Source organism: Carassius carassius, chromosome 47 (assembly GCF_963082965.1).
Source record: "Carassius carassius chromosome 47, fCarCar2.1, whole genome shotgun sequence".
Taxonomy (NCBI): Eukaryota; Metazoa; Chordata; class Actinopteri; order Cypriniformes; family Cyprinidae; genus Carassius; species Carassius carassius.
Genome location: NC_081801.1, coordinates 24,906,635 through 24,933,778, shown reverse-complemented (window position 1 = coordinate 24,933,778; position 27,144 = coordinate 24,906,635). Strand labels below are relative to the sequence as shown.

General features: G+C 37.7%; 1 protein-coding gene across 8 annotated transcripts in view; it reads right to left on the bottom strand.

The window, feature by feature from the left end:
- Positions 1 to 201: 201 nt before the first annotated feature.
- Positions 202 to 27,144, bottom strand: part of rapgef6 (Rap guanine nucleotide exchange factor (GEF) 6) — a 71,007-nt gene continuing 44,064 nt past the window's right edge. For 4 of the 8 annotated variants that reach the window (XM_059542843.1, XM_059542847.1, XM_059542850.1 and 1 more), the window contains 22 exons: positions 26,647 to 26,805; positions 23,605 to 23,757; positions 21,606 to 21,770; positions 21,395 to 21,502; positions 19,997 to 20,200; positions 19,798 to 19,906; positions 19,181 to 19,424; positions 14,074 to 14,231; positions 12,453 to 12,467; positions 11,949 to 12,189; positions 9,946 to 10,332; positions 8,790 to 9,001; positions 8,522 to 8,645; positions 8,110 to 8,133; positions 6,898 to 7,115; positions 6,499 to 6,678; positions 5,321 to 5,449; positions 4,526 to 4,633; positions 3,882 to 4,056; positions 2,314 to 2,732; positions 1,455 to 1,673; positions 202 to 433 (listed from right to left, as the gene is read on the bottom strand). In XM_059542843.1, coding sequence (XP_059398826.1) covers positions 411 to 433; positions 1,455 to 1,673; positions 2,314 to 2,732; positions 3,882 to 4,056; positions 4,526 to 4,633; positions 5,321 to 5,449; positions 6,499 to 6,678; positions 6,898 to 7,115; positions 8,110 to 8,133; positions 8,522 to 8,645; positions 8,790 to 9,001; positions 9,946 to 10,332; positions 11,949 to 12,189; positions 12,453 to 12,467; positions 14,074 to 14,231; positions 19,181 to 19,424; positions 19,798 to 19,906; positions 19,997 to 20,200; positions 21,395 to 21,502; positions 21,606 to 21,770; positions 23,605 to 23,757; positions 26,647 to 26,805 — 3,774 coding nt within the window. In that variant the 3' untranslated portion in view covers positions 202 to 410. The remainder of the gene's footprint in view (positions 434 to 1,454; positions 1,674 to 2,313; positions 2,733 to 3,881; positions 4,057 to 4,525; positions 4,634 to 5,320; positions 5,450 to 6,498; positions 6,679 to 6,897; positions 7,116 to 8,109; positions 8,134 to 8,521; positions 8,646 to 8,789; positions 9,002 to 9,945; positions 10,333 to 11,948; positions 12,190 to 12,452; positions 12,468 to 14,073; positions 14,232 to 19,180; positions 19,425 to 19,797; positions 19,907 to 19,996; positions 20,201 to 21,394; positions 21,503 to 21,605; positions 21,771 to 23,604; positions 23,758 to 26,646; positions 26,806 to 27,144) is intronic. The other 4 variants (XM_059542848.1, XM_059542845.1, XM_059542844.1 and 1 more) reach the window with 4 other exon arrangements.

Genomic DNA, 27,144 nt, shown 5'->3' with positions numbered 1-27,144 from the left:
ACTGTAAACCGAGAATGTGTGTAAACACGTCAGATGCTGAAATCATGCGCCGCCGCCGAAACGTCCTTATCTCACACTTCACGCGTGTGCATCGTTAAAGTACCATAAAGGTTCGTCTCTGAAGCATGTTTGATCTGTGTTGGGCATGCACACGGTGTGACGCTCAATCAGATCAGGTTTCTCCCAGAGGAACTGAGCAGATGCTGAACAGTGGGCAGAAAAAGTAAGACGTCAGCTTAAAAAAGCATTTGGAGACTGTGGAGGCTTCATTTCTGAGAGATCTTTCTTCACCGGTCACTTAAAAACATCCGTCTCGAGTTGGTCGATGATCAAGAAGAGGCTTGTTTTGTCGTTAAATGACCTGCAAACCTGTAGAGTACCGTCTCTGTCCGTGAAGCGCTGACATCCGGTCACACGGCAGAAACCTGCTCTTCTGAAAGACACACAGGAGGACAAGCACATGACGCTGAGTTCAAACCATCACTGCTGGTCTGCACTGAGTGCTTCATCAACACTGACCCACAGCAATGCTATTTACAGCCGATGGCACTAAAACACGGCCAGGCCACATTTCACCCCACTGTAAATACAGGAAAAGGTTCATGCATGTGGTAAGTTGGATTGTAATTCACACAGAATGTTTTTTCTACTTTTGTGTGATATGTTCATCTTTTGCAGTATCGCTCATAAGAGACTCCATGTAAAGTTAAAAGAATTTAAACTTTTACACGCAGCGCCGCTCATTAGTGTAAGTTACGAAACAGTGGACCAATCAGAAGAGCCCGGAGGCGGGGCAAGCTTTGCAAGCTTTTGTTTGCAGAAGCAAATTGGCATGACTGTTTTATTTGACAGCAACATTGCAGAGGCATTCTGTGCTGCGCTTTTTTACAATCCAATCCTGAGCTCTGCATTTAAAGTTTTTAGATGCATTTTGTAAGAATGCCCCCTTATGCTGTGAAGCACTTCTACATCACCATAGTAGGTGATAGATATATGAACAAACCCTTCTGGAGAACCATTCGAAATATAGATAGGAGTAGAACTGTAAAGCCTGATGTACTGCTGAATTTGGCTCAAATCATTTAAAGATATGGAACTGATGCAAATAGATGAAGTGCATTTAAATAAACCCAGTGCAGTCAATGTAAGTCTCTACATTAGCAAATAAAAAATAAAAAAAATGAAAGAAAATTCCTAGCAGGGAAAGAGTTCCATTAGGCATTTTAGTTGTTTTCTTTTCATTAGTCTGAAACAGCACATTACAAATAGTGCCCAAAATTACAAAATTGACCAGTGCAATGCCTTGATATCACCTTCAACTAAATTCACTAGTGTGATGTAGAAGTAGCCAAAAATGGTGTTTTCTTGCTGTCAAATATGATTCAGGTCTAGGGACTGAGGGGTGAAGTGTGAGCCGGACGTGTTTCTCTGCTCTGCAGGGTTTGACCACATACCCTCCTCACTATCGGCGTGAGAACGGAGAGTAACACTGGCGAGGCTGTGTCGCAGCTTGCACCTCTGCAAGGCCACGCTATACTCGGGCGGCTTTACATGGGCCGGCCGCAAGGCTCCTCCGTCCTGCACATCGCCCAGCGTCAGGCCCTGGTACCCCGGCGGAGTCGGGGGCGGCGCTTTGAACCTATCGTCTTTACAGGGTGACGTTACACAATACACTGGCAGGAAGCAGGAGGAGAGGTGCAGGAAGTGACGTGATGAATGGGAAGGAGCACAGAAAGAAACAAAACACAGACACACACAAACACACACACAAAGCAAACATCAATGAATGAAACGGGGTACGTAAATCAAAAAGACATTCACTAAGACACTGACACGGCTGCAGCAGACACAACACAAGCAGATTCACATTAACCCTTGACTGCTCGACCCAGCTCCTCACATCTATTCTTGTGCAGTAAAAAGTGCTCTATTTATTTCTGATACTCAAATGTGTCACAGGGATAATCCTCAGCGGTAACTAGATTATAACTACTGATATAACTAGCTACTTATTTGATCATGTGTGTTTTTTTGCTAACATGACTGATTGGATACAGTCACTCTACCAGGATGTAAAAGCATGATCACTTCCTGTGTGACACAAATCTACAGAATGTTCCATTGTTTTTCAATCTGAAAATTCCATTTTTAGTCTATCTACTTGTTTTCTTTGTATTTATAAAACAAACACACACACACACAAAACTGACCCTCTAACACTAGCTATGAAGGCACAACAGAGCCAGCTGCACATTTATCATCGAGCAAGAGGACAGTGGACTCTGTGGGTGTCCCACGTAGACTGACGCTCACCTATGAGTCCCTTCTCCGTGCTGGATGTGACGGTCTTGTACGAAGCGTCTGTGCTTTGCTGATCTTGCGTCTTGCGTTTGACGGTGCTGTAGCTGCCCTCGTAGGTGTCCGACAGGGAACTGGAGGACGTCCAGCTCTGTCTGAGCTCAGATCCGTCTCTGGAGCAGCTGTCCTCCGCTGTCCCCTCTGCGATGGGGGCGCACAGGGGCGTGTGGCGATGGTTGAGCAGGTCCAGAGCTCGCTGGCCTGGAAGAGTCTGGAGGTTGTCGTGAGAGTTACTGGAGCAGGAGGTCCAGCTCCCGCGGCCGCTGTCGGCCAGCTCAGAGACGGAGGTTAGCTCGGGCACCGTCAGCTCCTCCGCGCTGCTGGACAACATGCAGCTGGTCTCCCTCACGGCAAGGTGTTGAGCTGAAGATGAACTGGGACGAAAGAAAAACACTGACTAAACACACACCGCATTCAGCTGTGAAACATGGTGCGAGGTTCAAAAATTCTGTAAATGTTTTATTCAATATATACTGTACATATGAATTCAAACTGGGTTACATCCTAATTTATCAATACATAAACATTTGCATTTGAGGGATATTGGACGATATGATAATCTTGTGTTTAAAAAGGCAAATCTGTATACTGAATGTGTTAAATTTACATTTAATCATTTAGCAGATGCTTTTATACAAAGAAGACAATGGAAGCAATAACCTTCCTGTGACGGACAGAGAGAAGCCACATGAGTTTACGTTGAATTAAACGGCAGATAAACTTTGTTATGTAACCAAAATACCAATTAATATCCCCCCCCAAAAAAAAAAAAAAAAAAAACGTAATGCATAATGTGGTACTTTTATTTTGAAATGCATTACTACTTTCAAATGCTGGCACTTTTGTTAAACCATTTAACAGTAAATTTAAGACCAAGGTAAAATATTAATACCAAGTCAAGTTAATTGAATGGAACACAATATGTCAATATGGTCTCTAAACGTCAATGTCTTTTATTTGTAAAATTCAAAGTTTGAAAATGCAATTTCCAAAAGCTCTCCATTACTTTTTAATTCATTTTACAAAATAATAATAATAAAACAAAAACTGCTCCCACTCATCGGAATAAGGAAATAACTTTTACTCTACCTTCTGCTCAGCATGTCTGTCTTGTTTTCAGTGCAAATGTCTAAAGACTCTTAAATAAGATAAATGTACTTGGGTAGCAACATAAGAAGTCTTGTTTTATGAGAAACTGATATCCAACGAATATCAAAAAAAAAAAATCTATTTAATTAAAAGGCAAAGTTTTCATTCCCCACTGACAGATATCATTTTGTTCAATTCCTCAGAAAACAAGACTTCCTATATCTTCAGTTCGCATCTGAAGTAAATGTATCTTGATTTAAGGATGTTAAGATATTTGTATTGGAAAACAAAACAAAAATACTGACACTTTTAAAAAAACATCCTGAAATTGCTCAAACTCGCATTACAGCACAGACATCATGACTCCAGCAGAAACGATTCGGATCAAGCTGCTTTGGGCAGGAGACGCCTTGAGGTGTTGTGGGATACACTACCTCGTGCCGGGCTGACTGCAGTCGGCTGGAGTGTGTGTGGGCGTCTCTGGCCGGACGCTGATGGAGGGCGCTGCGGGCATGGAGTCCACAGAGCCGTTACTGACGATGCTGGAGCGCGAGGAGATCTCGCTGGAGTCGGACAGGTCAGACCTGCCGGAGGGCATGAGGGCATAACCTGTGAGAGAGAGAGGAGACAGAAGATCAGACGACACAGACCTGAGAGTACAACACAAACCTCTGCCTGATGGAAAGCTCACAGTCAGATCATTACAGAGAAACAGTGAAGAAGAGAGAAACACGTGGAAGCATCGGCTCGCTGAGCAAGCAAAGATCCTGTCATCATTCACTCACAAAACATAACCTGACACAAGCTTTCTTGACATGCACATTCAATTTTTCAAATGCACAGATGAATCTGAATAAACGACGACAGGAGCTTCATCCTCGACTGAACTACACTGAAGCGGAGGGTTAAAGTGTCTGTCTGTCTTCAGACTGTCTCACTGTCCTAGTTCTGTCCCTGGACTCGCTCCTGTCTCTCGAGAGTCTGAAGGGGGACCTGAAGCGCTTGTGTGTCTCTTCCTGTCCCTGTCTGCCGCTCTGACAGGTCATCCTCGGGATCTGTCTCTGGAGGAAAGCCTCACCTATGCCACCCGAGCGTCCTCCCGTCCTGACACCGACCTCGCTGGCCAGAGACGAGGACGAACCCGACAGGTTCGGCTGACCGCAGTTCTGTCTGGGAGCTCCGCCCACTGTGAGGGAATGATGGGAATATTTCAGAAACACTGAAGCATGAATCACGATTAACACTGTAAAGCATGACCTGTTCAATAATAGCCTGAAAAGTGGAACTTTTAGACAAAATCTTTAGTCAAAAAAGCTTTTTTGTTCTGTGTCATATTTGATACATCAGGTGTATCAGCTCATACTGCTGATATTTATATGGACAAAAAAAAGTGATGAAATTCTGACGCTTTTAATGCAAATCAAAAGTAGATACTTACATAAAACTATATAAATATTACCAGTCACTCTATATCTCCAATTATATGTAACAGTAACATGATATTTAATGCTTAGTTTGATGATCAAAACATATAAAGCAATGCAATCCAATGATGATTGAGAGATGTCTGGATGATCATGTCAACTGAAGCTGCTTCAGTCCAGTAAGTGTTCAACTTTTTAAATATTACTAACAATATCAAAGTTATTCTTATGTTTAGTTTATAAAAATAAGCAAAGATTTCACACGTGATGCACGAGCTGAAGACGGACGTTTGTACAATTATTCTTTATTAGGAACTATTAATCGCTTCATCAAGTTTTGATCGTCTTGATAATTTAGCAGACTTCGTAATCTATGTATCAAATATAACAACTGCTTCCGTTTAGAGTAAATACATGACAAGACCTTGAGCTGAAGATCAGGGTCGTACCTTTGCGAGGAGATCCCTGTGGGGAGACGGTAGGACTGGAGTGCAGGGACGAGACGGTGGCTGTGTCGTCTGCTCTCTTGATGCTGATGTCATCGCCTGCTTTCTTCAGCATCTGAGGTGAGTTTGGACCTGAAGAGCACAGCAGACTGTGTTTCAGAAGGCACTGACACAGTTAGACAGCAGAGGGAGTCGATAAACCACGATAAACACAATGATGCTCGCCTCACACTGTTAAATACTACTGTGGTTATTTGTATCGACCCATTCGTTTGTTTTGATTTGATTTGCTACCTTTCTTCAGAGTGGTAGTGAGGACAGAGCAGGAAATGATGGTGAGAAGAAGGTATTATTATCCCTAATGAAATTATACAACCCACCTCTCAATGTTTTCGCACTACGAAGCATGATTTTCTTACTCAGTATTTTTGGCGTTTTCCATTTCAAATATGGAAACATTCTTAAATCAAGATACATTAACCTGAGAAGCAAAAAAAAAAGATTTCTGAAAAAATATCAAAATGTTTAAACTTGAAACAAGAAAAATCTACGTCGAGTTTCTCTTTGTATAAAGTTTATTTATCTTAACCATAGACACATTTTTTAAGTATAAACATTTAGGAGATAATTTTTTTTGAAAATAACACCTAATAATTTTTTTTCTTAGCAGGTTTACTTGATAAGAATACTTGGTAAGAAAATATATTTTAAAAAAAATTGAAGATCTGTTTTTCAAAATTGCTCTGATAATGTTTAAAGCAAAAAACTGTTTACATCTCAAATGTATTCAGAGGCAGTTTGAGTCAGTATAAACTTAACGGTGAAGAATAGATGAATATCTGTCAAAAAAAGTTTAAAAATATATAAGGACGTAAACAAAATAATTTGCATATGAAATACTTGTATTAATTCTTTACATTTTCAATTCCGTACAGTATAGGTTTTAAGAAATTGAATACGTTTTGTATTTGTATCTTCGTGTAGTTGACGTTTTGTAGTGGAAGTGATGCTCATTATGAAAATGGTAAAAAAAATAAGCTTCAGCGTGCACCGTTTTTTGGTTATTATGTAAAATTCTGCATCAATTGTTATGGAATTGTGTATGAGGTCTGAAATAATCCAGATGAAGATGATGAACACAGTATTGTGTCACTTCAGAAAGCTTGTGATGGGTCACGTACTGAAGGAAGCGGACAGGTCTTTGGCGATGCTCTTCTTGCGCAGAGGGTAAAGGCTGACGGGAGGAACCTGCAGCACCTGAGAGACACGGTTCTGAGGCTTGGCTGAAGACACACCGGAGCGCATGGACACCGGGGACATGTCTGATTTAGCAGACCGGCGCTCGCTCAGGTTCTTAGACACTGCAGGGGAAAAACACACACAGCTGAGTTTCACTGGGGGACATTATTCATTAAAATCTCCAGTGCTCCATATTTAACTGTTTAATTTCAAAATGTAAAGCAAAAACAGAAAGTTCTGGTAAACTATACTACATAAAATGTATAGTTCATAAGGTGGTTGTTGAGTTTAGGTATGGGGTTGGATTAGGGCTGTAGAATATGGTCATATATGATACACACGTGTGCTGTAGGCCGCTTCACACTGCAGAGACATGATCTGGAACTTCTCCTCGTCCGTCTCCACCTCCAGGTGAGCCAGGTACTGCTTCACCTTACGTGCCATCTGGGCGTCCTCGTACAGCTTCTTGGCGTTGAGCAGAGAGCTGCGGCGCACACGCTTCTTGTGATTGCCCTGAACGTCCAGCAGGTTTGAGTTAGTGCTGCCCTGACTCAGAGATCTGAGGAAACGGAGCGGATGAGGAGTGAGACAATAATTCAGATGCTTCATTCCTGCGTTCACTAATAAATGGGAGGACAGTTTTTTTTTACAATTATTTTTTTGGTCTTGCAAAGAAAAAAATGAAAGATTCGATTTCTGTGAATCTTGTTTTTCATGTATGGTTATGAGGTTCTTGCATGTACACTAGAGGTAAAAAGTTTGGGGTCAGTAAGATGGACAAATAATAATAATACATTTATTCAGCATGGAATTGATCAAAAATAATTTTATGAAAGAAAATGCATTTATTTCTTTTTCAAATAAATACTGTTCTTTTGCACTTTTTATTCATCAAAGAATCCTTAAAGAAAAAAATGATCACTGTTTACACAAAAAATATAAAGATTTTTCATCATTGATAATCAGAAATGTTTCTTGAGCAGTAAATCATCATATTTGAATGATTTCTGAAGATTATGTGACACTGAAGACTGGAGGAATGATGCTGAAAATACAGCTGTGCATCACAGGATTAAATTATATTTTACATAATATTCCCATAGAAAACAGTTATTTAAAATGTAAATAATATTTCACAATATTACTGTTTTTACTGTTTTTTTATCAAATAAATGAGCAAAAATAGCCTCAGTGTGAAGAGATTTTTTTCAGAAACTTAAAAAATCTTAATTATTCCAAACTTTTGACCAGTAGTGTATTTGTAGAACTTTATTTGTAAAAGTCCTTTCCTTTTTTCGTGGATATGAAACATTGAACCTCATATACTTGCCACTCGTAGCGAACTATGACTACAGCAGCGTAATGTGGCCATGCAATTTGTTCAGTTCCATTAATGCAAAAAATCCACAAATAACTCGAAAGCGAAGACCATGATCCGTTACGTGATGATCAATGGATTAGAGAATGAGAGAGAGGAAGGAAGAGTCGCAGGAGATGTTGTGTCCAGGTTAATGGTCATGACACATTCAGGACATGCAGGACAGCACACTTACCCTAAACTCTTCCACCTTTTCTTCCTGTAAGCAAAGCCAATGAGAGGCAGAAAACAGGTAAACAGAAAGAGAGAAACACTCAGACAGACAGAAGCACCACCAACAAATACTACACTTGATCCTACAAGAGAAAGAAAGAAATATATGCTGCAAGTGTGCGAGCGACTCGATGGCATTAAATGAATGACTAACTCAAGGATCGAGACTGGGACCGATCAAGCATTTTTTAACTGTTCAGCTATCCTAAACCCAATCCTGTCATGCCTGTGTCATGCACCTTCAACAACATTTTCTTTTAATAGTAACGTGTACTGATGAATTGTTCACAATAAAAGCCGGAGTAATTTCAGATTTCTTGTGTACTTTCAGTTCATGCTCTCTGTGGCTGTGTGCGAACGTCTGCAGCCGTCACCTCTGTCTGAACATGAGCGCTGGGTCCATGTTGGCTGACGTCATGCGCACCACATTTCGTATCTCCTTGCCGATCATTCGTAACTTCTCGAAATTCACCAGGCCATCAACACTGGAATCGTTACCTGAGAAAGATAAGAGATGACAGACAGTATTAAGACCTAAAACTAAAAATACTACTGTGTGTCAAACTATTTCACTTGCAATTTGTAAGTAATCTACCCAGCACTGCACATGTGTATTTCAGAAGGTGAACTTGACCTACTGACCTTCGTGCAGGAAGGTGAGATCTTTCTTGACCACAGGAAACAGCGGGATGATGGGAGGCTGTACGCTCTGGCTGCTCAGGATGTTGCGGTATTTGGCCATGTTTCGTGATGGGTCAAAGATGTCCTGAAGATCACGGAACAGTTTCTCATACTTGCTGGGTAGTTTCTCCCACGTGCTTCTCAGTCGAGCTACTGGAGCCAGATTAAGACCACTGAAGAGCACATAAAAACACAGCACATGAACATCACGTACGGTCCTGCTCTCGAGTTCACACACCCCTTACACAATCAAACAGATGTTGAACCATTTCAAAAATAAGAGTGATCATAAAACTGCATTGTATGTTCTGATGAAGCTGCGCACACTGTGGAACAAAGAGCATGTTTACTTTTTAACATGATCATTTTTGTAAATTGTCAGTTATGGATTATTTTGTCTTGTGGATAATTTAGAAATATTGGTACAGTGTGTCTATTCTGATGACTGTATATTCATGCATGCGACTGTGGAAAAAAAATATTTGGGCACACAAGTGTGTGACCCGACGAGGCCCCCCCGTTCTATGAGGTGCTAGAGAAACTAATAATAGCATTGGGGATCTTGCAAATGCTTCGGTCCAGTGTTTGCACTCTGGACAGCATCAACGTTTTTTCATATAAAATTCATATAAAAAAGAAAAAAAGAAAATGAAGATGTAAAAAAAAATTCTTGCATTTTTGCGTGCTATAAAAATGCATCCCTGGTGATAACCATAGCAATGAACAAGAACAACAAATATTTAATATGCATATATACAACATGTAAAAATAGGATGTGCATTAAGCGATATAAATGCACACTTACAGATTAATAGAATACTATTAAAATGTTCATAACATGCTGTTGCAATTATTTGAGAATGCATTTACTTGTATATCTTCTAATCACATAAAACTGGTCAGATTCTAAGCTTATCTGAAGCAGAGTTGGACATGAATGAGGCTTGGGGTAAAAATTAGTGAAAGTGCTGAATGAGAGGTTCACGTATCTTTAACAGGCTACACACTCTGAGCGAGTGACAGGTCGAACTACTTGTCAGGTGCATCTCATATTGAAAAAGTGAAATACTTTTATTTCAATCACTGCGAAATAGTTCTGAGAGCACAACTGACTCACCTAATGATGGCAAACATGGAGTTGAAGTTCTTGCACTCGCGGCAGTGCAGGGCGATCTTGATAAAGTGCTTGATGGTCTTCATGCGTTTGAGCGCGTTGGGCTCGCGCAGGATCTCAGAGGCCACCCAGAAGGTCTCCTGGTTGATGACCTCCTCGAACTGCTTCAAATGGCTGCTGCCGCCACCGCCGGGGTCCAGCTTAAACAAGTCGTCCACATACTCGGTGGACTCGATGTTACGAAACAAGCCGAAGTCTCTCATGGAGAGCTGCGCTGCCACCTCCACAGTACTGAGCTGCAGGAGCCCGATCTGACTCTCCCTCAGGAGCTCCTGAGCGTCTTCATCAGAGCAAAGCGTCTCTGTCTCCATGTTGTTCTTCAGGTAGTACCTGAGCAAACATACAAATGAAGGGATTATTGTAAAGTCTTGTCACACAAGCGCACATCACGGTGTCCCTCTTGGATCCATCAACTCAGTCTAAATGTAAGATTTATGGATTTGAATAGCATAAAATGTTTTCTATCAATTTGGATTACACAGCATTAACATAACTAATAAACTAAATGTGATGCACACTGAAATCAGAATGTAAACTAAATCAGAATTCTTCACTCAAAAAGGAAAACATGGTGTAGTCTATTTTTAACTATTTGCATCTATTTGTATTTAACAGTCATTTTCAAACCGTGTTTATTCAGATTGCTTATAATCAAATCATAAATCTGTAAATCTAAACTCATTAAGTGCTGTCAAATACATTCAAACGCACAAATTCAAATTTCTTATTTACAATTAATGCAGGGATTCCCAAAATTTGGGAATGTAATATATATCTTTTTTCTCTTTGTATTTTTTTTTATCAATATGGTACATAATTATCATATTTGAATTATTGATGTTAAAATTTATGTTTACACATGCAATTAATTGGCCACCCAACTCACAACTACTGCTTCTGTCTCTTTTTTTTTCTTGACAAGAATTGCATTCATTTTGCCGTTTTATTTAAATATGTCATTAAAAATTAATTGTACTGTCAGCCATTATAAGTGCTTGTAGAGTGTGCTCTTCAATTGCACGCAAAAATACAGCGGTGCATGCTGTATATAATTTCATATAAAGGCACAAAACAAAACTATGAGCCTGCACTGCCATTGTTATGTCACCAATTAAGCCACGAAGTTACCAAAAACGTGATTAAAGCTGCTTTAAACCTTGCACGTAAGTATTTTCTTGATATTTGATGTCTCTGAAATGCTGTTGTTTTCCAAACTGTTCATTAAAGAACAAAAGAAAAAAGAGCCTTCTGTAGCTTTAAGGATTCATCAATGTAACTTAATTCTATTTCTGAATAATTCCTACTTGCTGAAGATGACATTTATTATAATGGGTTTATGTGAAGATTGATTAAAGTTCACTCAAATTAGAAGTTGTTACTTTTTAAAGTCTAATAAATGTTTCAATTGATAGTTCTCAATTATACTGTAATGTTGAATGGCTACTCAATGGTAAAATATCAGAAAAAAAAAAAAATTCACAGAGAAATCAGTAGTAGTATTGCCACTGAACAAATATAAAAAATATACTGTATTTATGTAGTTTCTACATTAATTTGGAAATGGAATGTGAAATTATTGCAATGAGAAAGTATATTTCAATACTTTAATGTTAGGTGGGATTAATCGCTTATTACCTGACTTCTAATATCAGAAAAAAATGTGTGATTAATTAGTTTAGTTTTTTAATCGACTGACAGCACTCATTTAAATCAAAGTGGTAATTGAGTCAGATCAAAAGCAGTCTGATTATATTACCTAAAATGTGTAATGTAATTGTGTCATGCAATTTGAAATCCGTAACAGACTACAATTTTGTAAGTAATCTACTGGTCACACGTCTTCACTCTGAAATGCTGTGAAATTCGCAGAAGCTTGTCCATCCTTTAACCCACATTTGAATGCGTCTGAATGGATGTCAGTGGAGCCATGAGCTGGTTCTGCTTACCTGCCGTTGAGCTGGATGCGGTCCGCTAGTTTTGAGAGCTGGTCGGGCAGTCGGCGCTGTTTGATGACTCCTTCAGGACTAATGGAAACCTCACACAGCGAGTAGGTCTCTGGAGCGGCGATGAGGCTGAACTCACTGACCACATGTGAGACGACATCTTTAGCTGTGGTGTCTTTACTGATGATGATATAGCAGCTCTGCTGGTCGGCCTTGAACACGCGGATCACCTGATCGGGAATGTCTGTCAGTGTCCAGAGGAAAGAGATGGAGTTAAACACAACATATGTGAAGATGAATTATTCAAAACATATTCATCAGAGGAAATGAAAGAGGAGGTCAAAGGCTCAAAGGTGTTCAACTATTTACAGATGAAGTCTTATCGGCTTGGAACACACTCCATCACACTGATGCATTTTCACATGCTTTTGAACAAACATTTCATGCCACAAGCCTATAATCACGTGCAAACGAGTTCAAAACAGTGAGTTCACAACGTGTACTTACAGTAGAAACCAGCCACTTCGAGGAGCCAAGAAACACACAGAAAGTGAAGACGGAGAAAGAAATATGACACATGACAGACAGAGCACACATGATCCAACCGTGAAAACATCACAGCTAATCTAAACTAATATAAAGTCTCTCGTAGCGAACATCACGCTGCATATTAAAGCGATAGTTCACCAAAAAATGAAAATAAGGTCATCGTTTACTCACTCTGGTGTTGTTCTAATGTCATATGCCCTTCTATTGTTTTTAGAGCACGAAAAAGAGATTTTTTTGAAAACATTTAAAAATGTAATGCACACACTCTTGTCTATATAATGGCAGTTTTACTGTATATAATGTGCTGGTTTCCACATTCCTGTGCAGAGGATCTGAAACCGGCCACAAGCTTTCATTTGACACAACCCAGAGCTGAAGTTACAGTAAGGGGACATTTACAGGAATCCTTCCAACATCCTCATATATTCAAACTACATCTCTGTTTGAATGTAGAAGGTTTTCAGAGCATCGACATCAGGTCCACAAATCTACAGAAGAAACCCTCCACCTCGAAAGAAGATGAAATAACTAGATGAAATGAGCACTCATTATGAAATTAATATAATTTAAAAGAGCATACTTCAATGTGAACTGAGTGTAAAGATTTCGTTCAGCTAACTGCATGTCATTTACAATTAAATGAAAAAGTTATATTAAATGCAATTAGATGAACTTAAAGAGTATTTTTGACCAACTTAAGTAGAACTAAAGTACATCTTGGTAACACTTTAGATTAGGGACCAATTCTCACTATTAACTACTAACTACTATTATCAACATTTTGGCATTTATTATTACTTATAAAGCACATATTCTGCATGACCATATTCTACATCCCTATCCTACCTTATACCTAAACTTAACAACTACCTTATTAACAATTAATCAGCAGCAAATTAGAAGTTCATTGACGCAAAAGTCATAGTTAATGGTTTGTTAATAGCGAGTATAATTTAATACTTCTATTGTCTTTGAAATATGGCATAAATATGCATACTAAACTGCAAATAAGTACATTTAAAATATATTAATTTACATGCAATATCGAATAAGGCACTACAGTTAAAATTAAAATCAAGGACTTTACATGTGCTCAAGTATGTTAGGCCGCATATCAAAATAGGTGCACTTTAAAACAGAAAGGATTATTAAATGTAATTATTTCACATGTAATTTTAAAGTGATACATTTAATTTGACATTATTTCAGTGCACTTTTTAAAAGTGTACTTTAGTGATTTAAAGACAGACAATTTCATGACTATGTTTCTTAAATACACTTAAGAGGCCATTTAATTTTATTCATATTTTATTATATTATATTTACTGCAAGTACAGTTTTTATAAAAATATACTTTTAATACTTGAAGCACATTGCAAACGCCCATTCAATGAAATTAAGCACAAGTCTTTCACTCATGATGCCTGCCGTCATTCTGCTGCCACCATGTATCGTTTCACACTGCATTACACACACAGTCTGTGAATTCTGAGCAGCTCTTCAGCACATGCACTTCATGATGACACGTATCATCGGCTGCGGGTGGCTGAACTGGTGCTCTGATGGTGTGAGGTCTTACCTGAAGGGTTGGTAAAGTCCAGAGCGCTGGCGGTGGGATGCAGCAGGTCAGGACTGCTGGACGACAGACTGCCCGGGATGGGCATTATGGCCACGCTGTGCCTGCACTGCTTAGTGCCCACGATACTGTCGTCCTGAGACTGAGACATGCCACCGTCACTGCAGACACAGAGAGAGACGGATTTCATCCAGCACGAACACTAACACTGCATGCCAATGAACACATACACACACATGCAGATAGATGGAAGAGATTTTCACTAGGTGGTTTTATGAAGTGATTTTAAGACCTTTTTAAGACCAAGTAAAGAAAGTTTACGGAATAAATGAAATGGAACACAATACATCAAAATGGTCTCAAAAAATGTCAAAATAAAATATAAATAAAATGTATGCTTCAAATGGCTCCTCTCCAAACTACTAGAATTTCGAAATTAACTTACTGAAACTTCCGATCACATGACAAAAAAACCTGATGTTGTTCATCAGTATTTTATTATTTTTTTTTATGTTTAAAATTACTAAATTAAAATACATTTACTTGAGGATCAAAATGACATAAGAAGGCTTGCTTCCTGTGACCACAATGAAATGAGTTGATGATTAAAACAAGAACAAAGATCTGCCGATTGGCTCGGCAAAATCAACTTAATTCACAGGGAAAACTTTTCTTTCCCCAATGACAGATATTTGTTCTTGTCTTGAGCATTAACTCACAGAATTTTCTTCAATTTCTTAGGAAACATGACTTCATACTGTCACAATTCCTGTTCTGTGGCTTGCGTTTTGTGAGGACTTTTAAGTTGAAATGTAGTCTTAGTTTTCTTTGGTTCATGCTTCCTTCCTGTGTTTCTGTCTCTCCTTGTCTCGTTAGTTCCTATGGTTACCCTGATTAGTCACACCTGTAACTAGTTATCCCCATGTTCTGTGTGTTTCAGTCCTTGTGTTTAGGTCATGGTTTGTGAGTTGTTGTTTGCTGGGTTTCCTGTTCCTGTGCTTCTTTTCTTTTTATTCTTTTTTTGCCTGTTTCTCAGTCCTGCACTGAGATGTGGGCAAATCATAACACATATGTTTAAATTGCATCTCAAGTAAATTTGTCTCTATTTCAGAAGTTTTGGAAAACAAGTCAAAAATACTGAGGAAGATATACATTTTTTAGCAGTGCATGGAATATTTAATTAAAAAGCATAATTATGAGATAAATAAAAGAGTCGAAATTATGAGATAAAAAGTCCAGAGATAAGTCAAAATTGAAATACTGCATCTTAATTATGAGAAAAAAAGTAAAAAATTATGAGAAAATAAAATTGACATTAAGTCATAGTTGTGAGCTAAAAGGTAAACTCATGACACTAAGTCATAATGAGATAAATTCTGAAATATTAAAAAGCAATTATTCAAAATTATGATATTGTCATGATTCTGAGATAAGACAAAATGACATGTCTGTAGTAAATAGATGTAGTGTTAATTTTGTGTGAAAAGATTGTATTTGTGTTGTATGACGTATTGTGTTGTATGACTGATTTTATGAATGTAAGAATTTTTTGCTCTGATTTAAGACCTTTTTAGGCTTTAATTTGTGTAAGGGTGAGACTTGAGACTTGTTAAGATTCAAGACCCACAGATACCCTGCATATGGACATTTAGGCCGTTTTCACACTTGACTGACTCAATGGGATGAAGCCAGACCAAATGTGGATTGGCTAAAACAATAACTAGACAGCTCTTCGACTACTTATTAACATCATCCAGCAACCCTTAAGTGACGTCAAAGGAAAAATTTAAGACGCTTTAGAGAAAGCATCACTGATGAATTAAGAGAGGAAATAGAGGTAGTTCTGATTTGCAGTTGACACACGCCTTCATCTGCTGCAGACGTATTATAATGGATCGGAGAATGTGAGCTGCTCGCCGAAGGCCATGAGAAACGCTGTTAAGTCTAAACAAACTGAGATGTGATGCCAGAAGCTTCAGTGTGAAAGCGCTCTAAACAGACATGAGCACAAACACAGAATGAACACACACAATTCATGACTGAGACACGAGGCTTAGATGAACAAGCACAGCAGAAGAAGGGCGAGAACACATGACGTCTCAGACGAGAGGAAACAGTGCTGTCTCGTGTGTAAACTCTGTGCCAGTCAGACCTTTACACAGACGACCTGATTAACATGCTGCTGTCTTGCTCTCAGAGCAGAGAGTAAAGTCCGATCTGCTCTGAGAGGACAACACTGCCTCTCCATCCATCACTCGACTCTATGACATCATCATCAACACATCTGATACTGCGGGAAACATCAATACAAGTGCACAAAAACACTGTAGATACAACGTACATCACTTCAGATACACATGTATGCAAGCTCATTCCCACCACAAGAAAAAAAATAATTTAGTAAATCACAATCATGAGAAAGTCAGAATTATGAGATAAAATGTAAAATTATGTCATACTACGCCGTAATTATAAGATATAAAGCATAATTGAGGGAAATTGAAAATGATGAGATTAAAAAGTAAAAAGATAAGTCTAAATTTAAATACTATTTCTTAGTTATGAGATAAAAAGTAGAAAAAATAGACAAAACTAAATTTTGTAATTTCAAGTCAATTATGAGATAAGTCAAGATATGACATATTATGTCATAATTATAAGATAAAAATATGAGATAAACTGACAGTCAAAATTATGAGATAAAAAGTCAAAAGATAAGTCTAAATTGAAATACTGTATCTTAATTATGAGATAAAAAGTACAAAATTATTAGATAAAACAAAATTCATTTTAAGTCATAATTATGAGGTCAAGTTATGACATACTTTCATAATTATAAGATAAAAATAATATTTATGAGATAAACTGACATACTAAATCAAAGTTAGGAGAGAAAAAGCTTACATTTACATACTTTACCTTAAATATAGTATAAAAGACCATTTTTGACATTTTAAGTCATAATTATGAGATAAAAAAGTCAAGTTTTTATACAAAGTCATAATTAAAGTTTGAAATAGAAATAGATCAATAGTAATGAGATAAAAGTCAAAATTATGATATTGTCGTAATTATGAGATTTAAAAAAACTATTTCTGAGATAAAAGACAAAATTGTGTCATAATTATGAGACAAAAGTCATAATGTCATGAGACAATTAAACTTTTCTTAAATTTAAGTTCAAAGTCAAATTCAAGTGCTTTCAGCACCTTTCACAAAACCGGTTTCATTTTTTGTTCTTTTGTGGCAGAAATGGACTTCTATACACATGCGTAGCACACCTACACCTACAGACGGATGGAGATCTATCGGACTCTAAATGGGACCTACAGAAAGTGTTTGTGGAGTCACATATTGACTAAAGCTGTGATTGATGAGGAAGAAGGCGCTTTTGTCATGTTGTGCCCGGTTAGGTGTTGTCTTTTATTGGTCAACATCTTTTCCTTATGTAAATAACAGTGCAGTGTCAGTTCCTGTATGGAAGTCATTCGTTTCACTTCCTGTTTCTGTTTGTCACAGGACATGGCAGTGCATACTAGTGTAATACTGTAGCATTATTCTGTGTTTAGTATGTAATCCCAACTGTATATTTAACGTCATACTGTGATTAGCTGTTGGAAATGTTGTGCCTGGTTAGTATGTGACGCAAATCTTAGTGAACAGAGAGAAAGTGATATGTGTTGTGAACATGCACAAGGATGCTAAGTCCACTGTAAACACAATAATACGCTTGATATGAGGATGAAACAGCATGAAACACAATGTTCTCTTCTGGCAGAGGTTGTGCTGCACTACTCCCAACATTATGCCTTTATGATTATTTCATAAGAGAGAGAGAGAGTGTTAAGCAGGTGTCTCTTACCCAAACAGTCCCCTGTGCAGTGAAGCAGTCATAAAAACAGAAAACACGTGATGTCAACCAGTACAAGCATCAAGCACCTAGATGAACCTCAAACACAAGCCTGTGAGGTGCTCAAACACACTCTCACGCTCAGTCACACACACCTAGCAGGCTCACTTTACCTCAACATCCAAAAATAAAACATACACTGTGCATGAACGACATGACGCATGTTTTAGGACTTTTAGATTGTCTGCATTGTGACACTGTACCATGTCCTAACTAGACATGACATCCGATAAAAGGTCTTTTCAGGGTTTTTGCAGGTTTTATAACACTTGCACTCTCTGTTCTATTTCTATTCCCTGTACTTAAAAAAAAAAAACTTCACCCTCTAACACTAGTTCTCTCTTCTTTTTTTTTATTCTATCGACTTGTTTTCTTTTTATTTATTAAATAAATAACTTCAAACTCTAACAGTAGCTCTCTCTATTCAATTTCTCTTCTATGTACTTATCATTCTTTTTATTTATTATTTAAAAAAATAAAAAACTTGCTTCTGTTGTTTTCTTATTTGTAAGTCGCTTTGGATAAAAGCATCTGCTAAAAGAATAAAAGTAAATGTAATGTGAATGTGTATTGTTAAAACGTTTTAGTTATGATTATTTGCATTGCTTTAAATGCATGAAAATGACAATGGATTTACCCAACATCTTGAAAATGAAAGGAAACATGAACTTTAAACTGTGAACAAACGTGTACTTCATGATTAGGATTGTATGTATTTCGAGACTGTATGTATTATTTTGATGTTAAATGGTTTGATTTGATTATTTCATGACATTTGCAGTCCCTGCAATGAGAAAATAAGGAAATCATACAAGGGTGTAGTCAAGAGTTCAGCTCAATCACACCCAACTGAAGGTTTCTAAATAAACTATAACATCTTTACAGCAGTGAAGAATGTGCTTTACCATCATGAAAATAATGGCACAACTCTTGCTAGTCTTTAAACACTGATTTACTTTATGCAGAATGATTCTGGGATGAAATATGAGTAAAACGTTTTCATGAGCTCCTGTAGTGACCAGTGTATCTGCATCCTCCATCCTCTGTTCATTCATAAAGGCACCAAACCGATGGATGGAGGTCTGTTTAAACCCTGTGAGAAAGTCATGCAGTGAAATGCCTCTAGAGACCGTAAGAGCAGTAGCTCATGTTCTCTGTGTGGCGCCAGTCGTGATGCTGTACAAAAAAACATGTCTTTACCTGAAGGGTTTCGGGGGCAGGATGCTGAATCTGGTCTTCTCCAGCATCTTACGGATCTTGTTGCGTCCTCCAGACACCGTGTTGGCCTTCATCTTCTTGCGGCTCTTTCTGTCCGAGGGAAACTCCAAGTCGCCGGGCAGTTCAGGGATGGAGAAGCGGTTGATCCTCCGCTCCTGAATCTTAGGGATGTGAGGACCGCCGTTCTTCTTCTCGTTCCTCACGCGGCTCTGAAGCTCTTTGAAAACTGCAACAAAGTCAAATGGATCTGCTTTTCACATGACATGATGCACATGGTTTCATAGCAGCTTTACAGAAAGTAAAGCCTGTCACTAAAACACTCCACTTCAGCTTTCATTGTCATATGTGTAGAGTATGATCTTTTGGAGACACGTGGTGGAAACGCTTCTTTATTTGCTAAATGTTTTTTGTGGTGCTCCAGATTATTATTATTTTGTAATAAATTAAATTAGCAGCTCGGATGGAAACAGCTAATTCACGGGTGCTTCCTCAAAATGATTAAAATAATCCTCAAATCCTCGTTTTCTCAAATTCAAGAAGCTGTCACATCTGAGGAAATTACCTCAACACCTGTTAGCCAAGTTAGTTCTGAGACATACCGAAGATATTTGTCTTCACAGTAAGAGAGAGGTGCGTGTTGTTCTTCAGGAAATCCATTGCTTTGGAGTACGAGATGTTCTCAAAGTTCTGCCCATTGATCTCCAAGATCTGAGGACAGACGAGACACAATGTATTCATGCTGAAATACTGATATGGTAAATGTTGCTCGGTGCAGAGCAGAGCTCCTGTAATCTGTACCTGATCTCCACGCTTGAGTCCTGCTTCTGCCGCTTTACTGTCCTCCTCCACAGTCTCCACGAAGATGCCGAAGCCGCGCTCACTGCCGCCCTGAACGGAGAAGAACAGCGGAGACTCTCTGGACGGCTTCTGCAGGGTGATCTGACGACACTTGGCTTTAGCAGCACACGCAATGTTCAGCAGACGCAGATGACCCTTCATTTTCTGAGACACAAATTAACCATACATAAATATATTCCCTTTTATTTCTTTAAATATGTTCACAATTTGTAAATATTCTGATACTTGTTCATATTTTTATTCTTTGGGTTTATTATTATGTCTTGTTGTTGTGCTCATATGTGTGCACTGTGAGCTTCTTTAACAAGAAAAATTCCTTGGCAATAAAGCTCTTTCAGACGAACTTGCGTCAGTACGATGCGTTTGATTGTGAGAATGACTATAACTATAACTGCTCTGTCAGTGCTGTTGCTGTAGCTGTTCTGCTCTGCCGTTATATATGCACACTCATTTTTATTGTTTTAAATTAAATTTCCATGGCATTTCATGATTTAATTAATTCCCAGTAGGGATGCACAATATTGAACTTTCCCAATATCCAATATTTTTCAACTAATTTTAGCCGATATCCGATGCCGATACCGATATATTTTCTTTCGTTTGGAAACAACACAAAGTTATTTTTTAATTTTGGTTAGTTTTGAGCTAAAACTTACTTTTTAGAGCTAAATAAACAATAATGAAGTTGTTTATATCATGAGAGTATATTGAACGTTGGCTTTGAAAATAACTATTAAAAAAAACAATCACTTTGTTGCATTTAATTATATTTATTTTCAGACAGATGCAGTGCTTATTATATTATATTACATAACATATAAGTGACCCTGGACCACAAAACCAGTCTTAGGTGTAAATTTTTCTAAATTCAGGTTTATACATCATTTCCATTGATGTGTGGTTTGTTAGGATCTGACTTACAGGATAAGATTTGTCTGAGATACAACTATTTGAAAATCTGGAATCTGAGGGAGCAACACAATCTAAATATTGAGAAAATCCTCTTTAAAGTTGTCCAGATGAATTCTTAGCAATTCATATTACTAATCAAAAAATAATTTTGATATATTTGCATTAGGAAATTTACAAAATGTCTTCATGGAACATGATCTTTAATATCTTAATGATTTTTTGGCATTAAAGAAAAAATTTTCCGATACCCATACAATGTTTTTTTGGCTATTGCTAGAAATATACCCCAGAGACTTAAGGCTGGTTTTGTGCTCCAGGGTCATATATTATTTTATTATTATATATGTTATTTTAATCAGTCGTATCATTTGCATAGGAACCCTGTTTTATTGAATCAGTCTGGTTCTGTCTGATGTCGACACTCACCGAGGAGTCCAGTAACTTCTCAAAGTCCTCCAGGAACTGAGTCATTACCGGATCGCCTTCAAAGTCGTTAAAATGATTGTTTACCCACAACAACACGATTCTCGTCACCTGCCAGATCCCAAAATATGTCAACACATGCAACCCATTATTTACCACAAAAACAACACTGTAAGAAACAGAAAGAACGATGCACACACACACACATACTGACCGTGTCTCTGAGACTGTCCACTTTGAACCATTCCAGGAGTTTCTTGCCCACTTGCATGGGGCTGGACAGGAAGGTGCGGTACGTCAGGAGGAAGTCCTCAATGTAAGTGGGATCCACCACTGATGGCTCCTCCACCAGATGCATGATCAGACGCTCAGGAGTGCCCTGATACAAACAACACAAGAGCACCTGATACAGAGCATGCATGCAGACAGGGTGGTTTCTATGCGGTTGCTAGGGTCTGAGTGAAAAGAGCCCAGACGTCATCATCAGGAATCTCGTGAGCAGAGCTGGGTAGATTACGTACAAATTGTAGTCTGTTACTGATTACAGATTGCATGCTGAAAATTAGGTTACTCATTTTAGGTGATGTATTCTGACTACTTTTTATCTAACTAGTTTTAAACGTATTATTGAATGTAACGTATTGATATGAAAGCAAAGAGAACTAAAATAAATTGCAACTTTTGATATCAACATCATGAAATGCATTAAATATTACATTAGACCGGGGTTCCCAAACTGGGTTTAATGTAAGAACTTCTGTGGGTTTGTGTGTTGATAAAAAAATTATTAATTAAATAATTGTATTATGTTTGTTTACCAGCATGTCATTGTGTCAATTAACCGACATCTGATAAATGTATACATGTGCATTGTTAAATTATAGGAATATTAACTTCCTTAGAGATATTTCAAGTAAATATTTTATTTTAAGGGGTTTGACTGACAAAATTTTTTGTGAATCCCAGCATTACATGAACAAAAATGAACAAACATGAAAACAGAAGACATTTCATGCCCAAAGTCTTCCAGGTCTGAAATATTTTTGTCCTGCAGAATCAACACTTCCTGAACGTCTCTGGATATGATGATGACATTAAGTTTCTCAGCTACATCACCAGCGTTTAGTAACTAAGCATAATTATTTGTTTAAATTATAGGTTTGTAGATTGATTCAAATTGCTTTTGTGAATTAAGTTCAAGCTAAATGGTATGACACACAGTAGGATTTTTAGAAAAGAAAAAGCAATATACTCTAATTATGGAATCTGATAACGTAATCCAGATTACATGTAAACCCAGCACTGCTGGTGACTGATGCAGACATCACAAAGAGCAGCCGTTCTCCAGAGGATCAGAAACTGAACCTGACCCTGAACATCTCTGCTCAGAGAGCTCTGCCCCCACACATCCAACAGATGACGGGAAGCACCACTTCAACAACACCAGGGCTAAGAGTCTAGTTAAACTCACACAGAAACCCAAGCCACCACAGGTCAATAGGGTCATATTTAAAAAATGAACAGCATTCACCATACTTCCCCAGCTGATTAATCAAAGCAGATTAAAACATTACAATTTTTCCAAAATGTCATGTTTGAATATGTTAAAGAGACTTCATCAAAATATTAAATAGGCACTCATTTGCATAAGGTTTTTGCAGAGGGATTTTGGATTTATCTATTTATCACTGCAGACAGAAAAAAAGAAATCCTTACCATGTTTTCAGGAATTAAATATTATACGAATCAGGTGAATGATATATGAACAAACCCCTCTATATAAACCTTCAGAACAGACTATAAACAGAAATAAACTGTAAAGCTTGGTGTATGTAATTGCTGCTGAAGTGGAAAAAAAAAACCTCATGGCTTTTAAAGATATAGATTGAAACTGAAATATTCAAATGCAAATAGATAAAGTGTCAAATGTGCATTTTGGATGTTTTCTTTGCACTAGTTTGAAAGACGAAATATCTCTAATTGACTAGCACATAAAAAAGAGTCTTAAGTCAGGTTTTAAACCATGGTAGATGAGATCTTTCCCAAGGCTTTACTTTGGGTTAGTGTCTCAATGTGATGTTTATTTTTCAAATCGATCATCATTTGTTATTTTTGCCATATCCTTTTGACCAGCTTTAAACTGACCGTACTAAACATACAAAAGCTGCCCAAAGCAATGAACGATTCTAGAAACTACAGAGACTCTTCCTCACCTTAATGACGATGTGGCCCTTCCTGGTGCCGCTGCGGTCCAGCTCTCGGTGCTCCTTGACCATGACGATCTCGCCCTCCTCCTCCTCCTTGTGTGTGTTCTGCTCCACATGGTTGAGGATGCGGCAGTAGTCCTCTTGTGCGATGCACACAAACTGGTCCACAACAACATGAGGAAGAGCAATAAATTGATAGTAGAGCAGGAGGTTACTCTGCACCAAACACGGATACTTATTGCACCGACTCATGAGTGGAGCACGCTCGGTGCAACATGTCTATGAGAATGTGTGTGATCGTCGGCCTCACGGCTAAAGAGGAAGTTGAGGTGGAGTCTTTATTTTAGGGAATTAGCAGTGCTGCTATATCAGGAGGCATTTACATTTGAACCCTGACCACAGCACTGTGTGATATGTCAGTGATAACACTGCTCACTCATAACTCTGATTGAACTGAAAGGAGTGTGAGTATGTAGACATTTAAAGCTTTTATCCAAAGTGACTTGCATTGCATTCTAGGTAAAAAAAATTTATTGGTTCATGCATTATACACTTGGAATTGAACCCATGACCTCGTTAATTATATATCTTTCAGTCAGTTCCTTGTACAAAGCTATTAAATGTTTTCAGAAGATTTTTGTGATAAAGCATGCAGCTTCTTCAAAACGTTTCCAAAAAAAATAATCATACAGGTTTGGATCAACTTGAGGGTTAGTGCTTCCGCACACCATTGATGTCAACAAGAAAGATGTGTGACGAGGATATAGAAGGAAACAGCGAGGGTTTGTGAAACTGGCACTCCGTGAGAAAGTTTTAACCTGTTGACCAAACCCCCCATTATGGGACTCACAGCTGAAAGTGCTCTACCTAACTTAAGATTGTAACAGTTTTCTATTTCAGTGTGTTACACACATAATTTTGGTTTCTGTGGAAAATGACTATTTTGGCTTTACTTTTTTTTCAACCAGAGTTGATAATGCTCAAAATATTAAAATTTATAGACACTGAAGTGCCTTAAAAAATTGTTTCCACACTGAATTGTTTTTTAGTTGATATAAAAAATACATGAAATCAGTCCTGGAGCAATCTAGAAAAGTAATGGGTTGAAAGTCACATCTCATGAGTTTCTATTTAAAATCTGAAGAAGATACCATGTAAAAATGAGATTCCTGCAAACATTTTTCTGACACTATGTCTTGTTACCCCCCCCAATATAAAAAATATTTACCAACTGTATTGAAGGGTTCTACAAACTGTTTTAGTCATTAAACATACCACTGCATAGTTTTTCCAATTATAAAACAATAGACAGAAACTCATACATCATATAAATTATTTGAGTACAATAAATAAAATAAAAAAAGATTTAACTTTGTATGCCAATTACAGAACATCCTGAGATGGCTACAACTGCAGCATTTACAATGATTTCTGTTCATATAGTCAATTATCACGTGTTGACGTGCTGATGGCCAGTTATAGAGATGGTAATCATATAAATGTGCCATAAAGTCAATGATCACACACACTATTCATATAGATGCCATTCACATTGATAACTGTGGTTACACAGTAATAGCGAGCTGATTTGCGCTCAAACAGATGGTAATCATCAAGATACAGGCACATTCAACGTAAAACACACTCTCGCATACAGTATATGAAAGAAAAAGACAATCGCTATAAGTTACACCTCCATCAGATGACATGTGCGTCAGAGCGCGTCACGAGTCGTCACGACAGAGCGCCAGAATTAAAATAAACAATCTTCCGCCTATCTTTCACTTTATTTTTTGGATAATCACTGTATGCTACAAAACCATGCCGTTTTTTTACTACCAAGACGCAGTTTCCGACTGTGAGTTATTCCATAACGGACACAAACACTACTCTCCATGAAGAACTGAAACATAAACAATGGAAATATCATCCATATTACAACGTTATTTCCCCCCGTTGGACCAAACGTGCTTCATGAGATGTCATTCAGTGGACCCTTACCTTTCTAACTAAACTGGGATTTACAGCTGTGGATGTGTTGATGACTCGTTATTACGACGAATCTGGTATGTACTGCGTTTCCATTCTTCATGTTTTGATGTGTACTGCTTACACAAATCTAGCAAATACAATCTTTATAAGCTTTCCATTGAAAAACAGGGATCTGTCGTCGATGCTTGAGGCTTAGCTCTTTATAATGATACATAGTTTGTCGAGATAAAATTTGTCCCGTTTCATTTAATCTATTCGTAAATATTGACACGTGCAAACCAGGAGAGTTCAAGACGCCCATGTTTGGGTGCGTGTTAAGAGGTAAACTTGTGCATTGTGATGCATATGTCTGTTGACCAATGAGAAGTTCACACAAGTGGTTTTTGCTGCACATTAAAGGGATAATTCACACAAAAATGGACATTCGGTCATCATTTACTCACCTTTGTGCTGTTCCAAATGTCAAAGCTGTTTGGACATCAGTGACTTTCAAAATATCCTCCCTTCTTTTGTATTTTTATGTCATTATTGACATTTTATTACATAATTTCAACTTTTTATTTCAGAATTATAGCTACATGTTATTTCCGACTTTGTCATAATTTTGTTTAGTTTTTATCTCATAATTGTTCTTTATTATCTCATAATTATAACATAATATGATATAATTTTGTCTTTATCTCATAATTACAATTTAATATATTATAATTTTGTCTTTTTATCTCATGAATAATACATAGAGTTTTATAATTATGACATAGTACAAAAATGTTGAATGTATCTAATAATTATGAGATAATTATATCTCATAGTACATTCATATAATTAATCATAATGTGTCTTAGTATGACTTAAACTCATATTAATCTCAATTAATTTCATAGTTTTTACACAGTTACACAGTATGTCATCATTTCAAATATATCTCATAATTATGATTTTGTATCTCATAATTCTGACTTACTTCATAATGTCCATTTTATCACATAATTCTGATTTCCCAAAGCATTATGTTTTTTTTGGGATTCAGAAATGGACTTGCATGCATGCTCTCACCTGGCAGTCATCTCCTTTGGTGCACACAACCCCGTTCATGAACTGTCTGTCTAGAGACGGTGAGATTCCAAAGCTGTTGCCCATGCACAGGATCTCTGTTCGGCCATCTCCATAGCTGATCTCTACAGCACCATTCAGGATCACGTACCACAGGTCCAGCTACAAACACAACAGTGCACTATGATCACAAGACAGACATCAAATGAGCTTTATGGATGTCAGATCGGTTATTACAGATGATGGTATGGTGGTGAAGAACAACTGAGATGGCGTTCCAGGGATCACATTCTTGTCAATAAAGATGATAGCTCCCTTGCATTTTTACTGGATATGGATATTTTGTTTGTACTGCATATTCTGTGTGTCTCTGTTGATTTGAGCGTCTGCGTCTCAATATATGTAGATATGAGCATGTGAACTTCATCTCCAGAGCTGCTCTGAGACTCACTTCACCAGCTGTACTCTGAGAAAAACAACCATCGAATACACACTGAAACT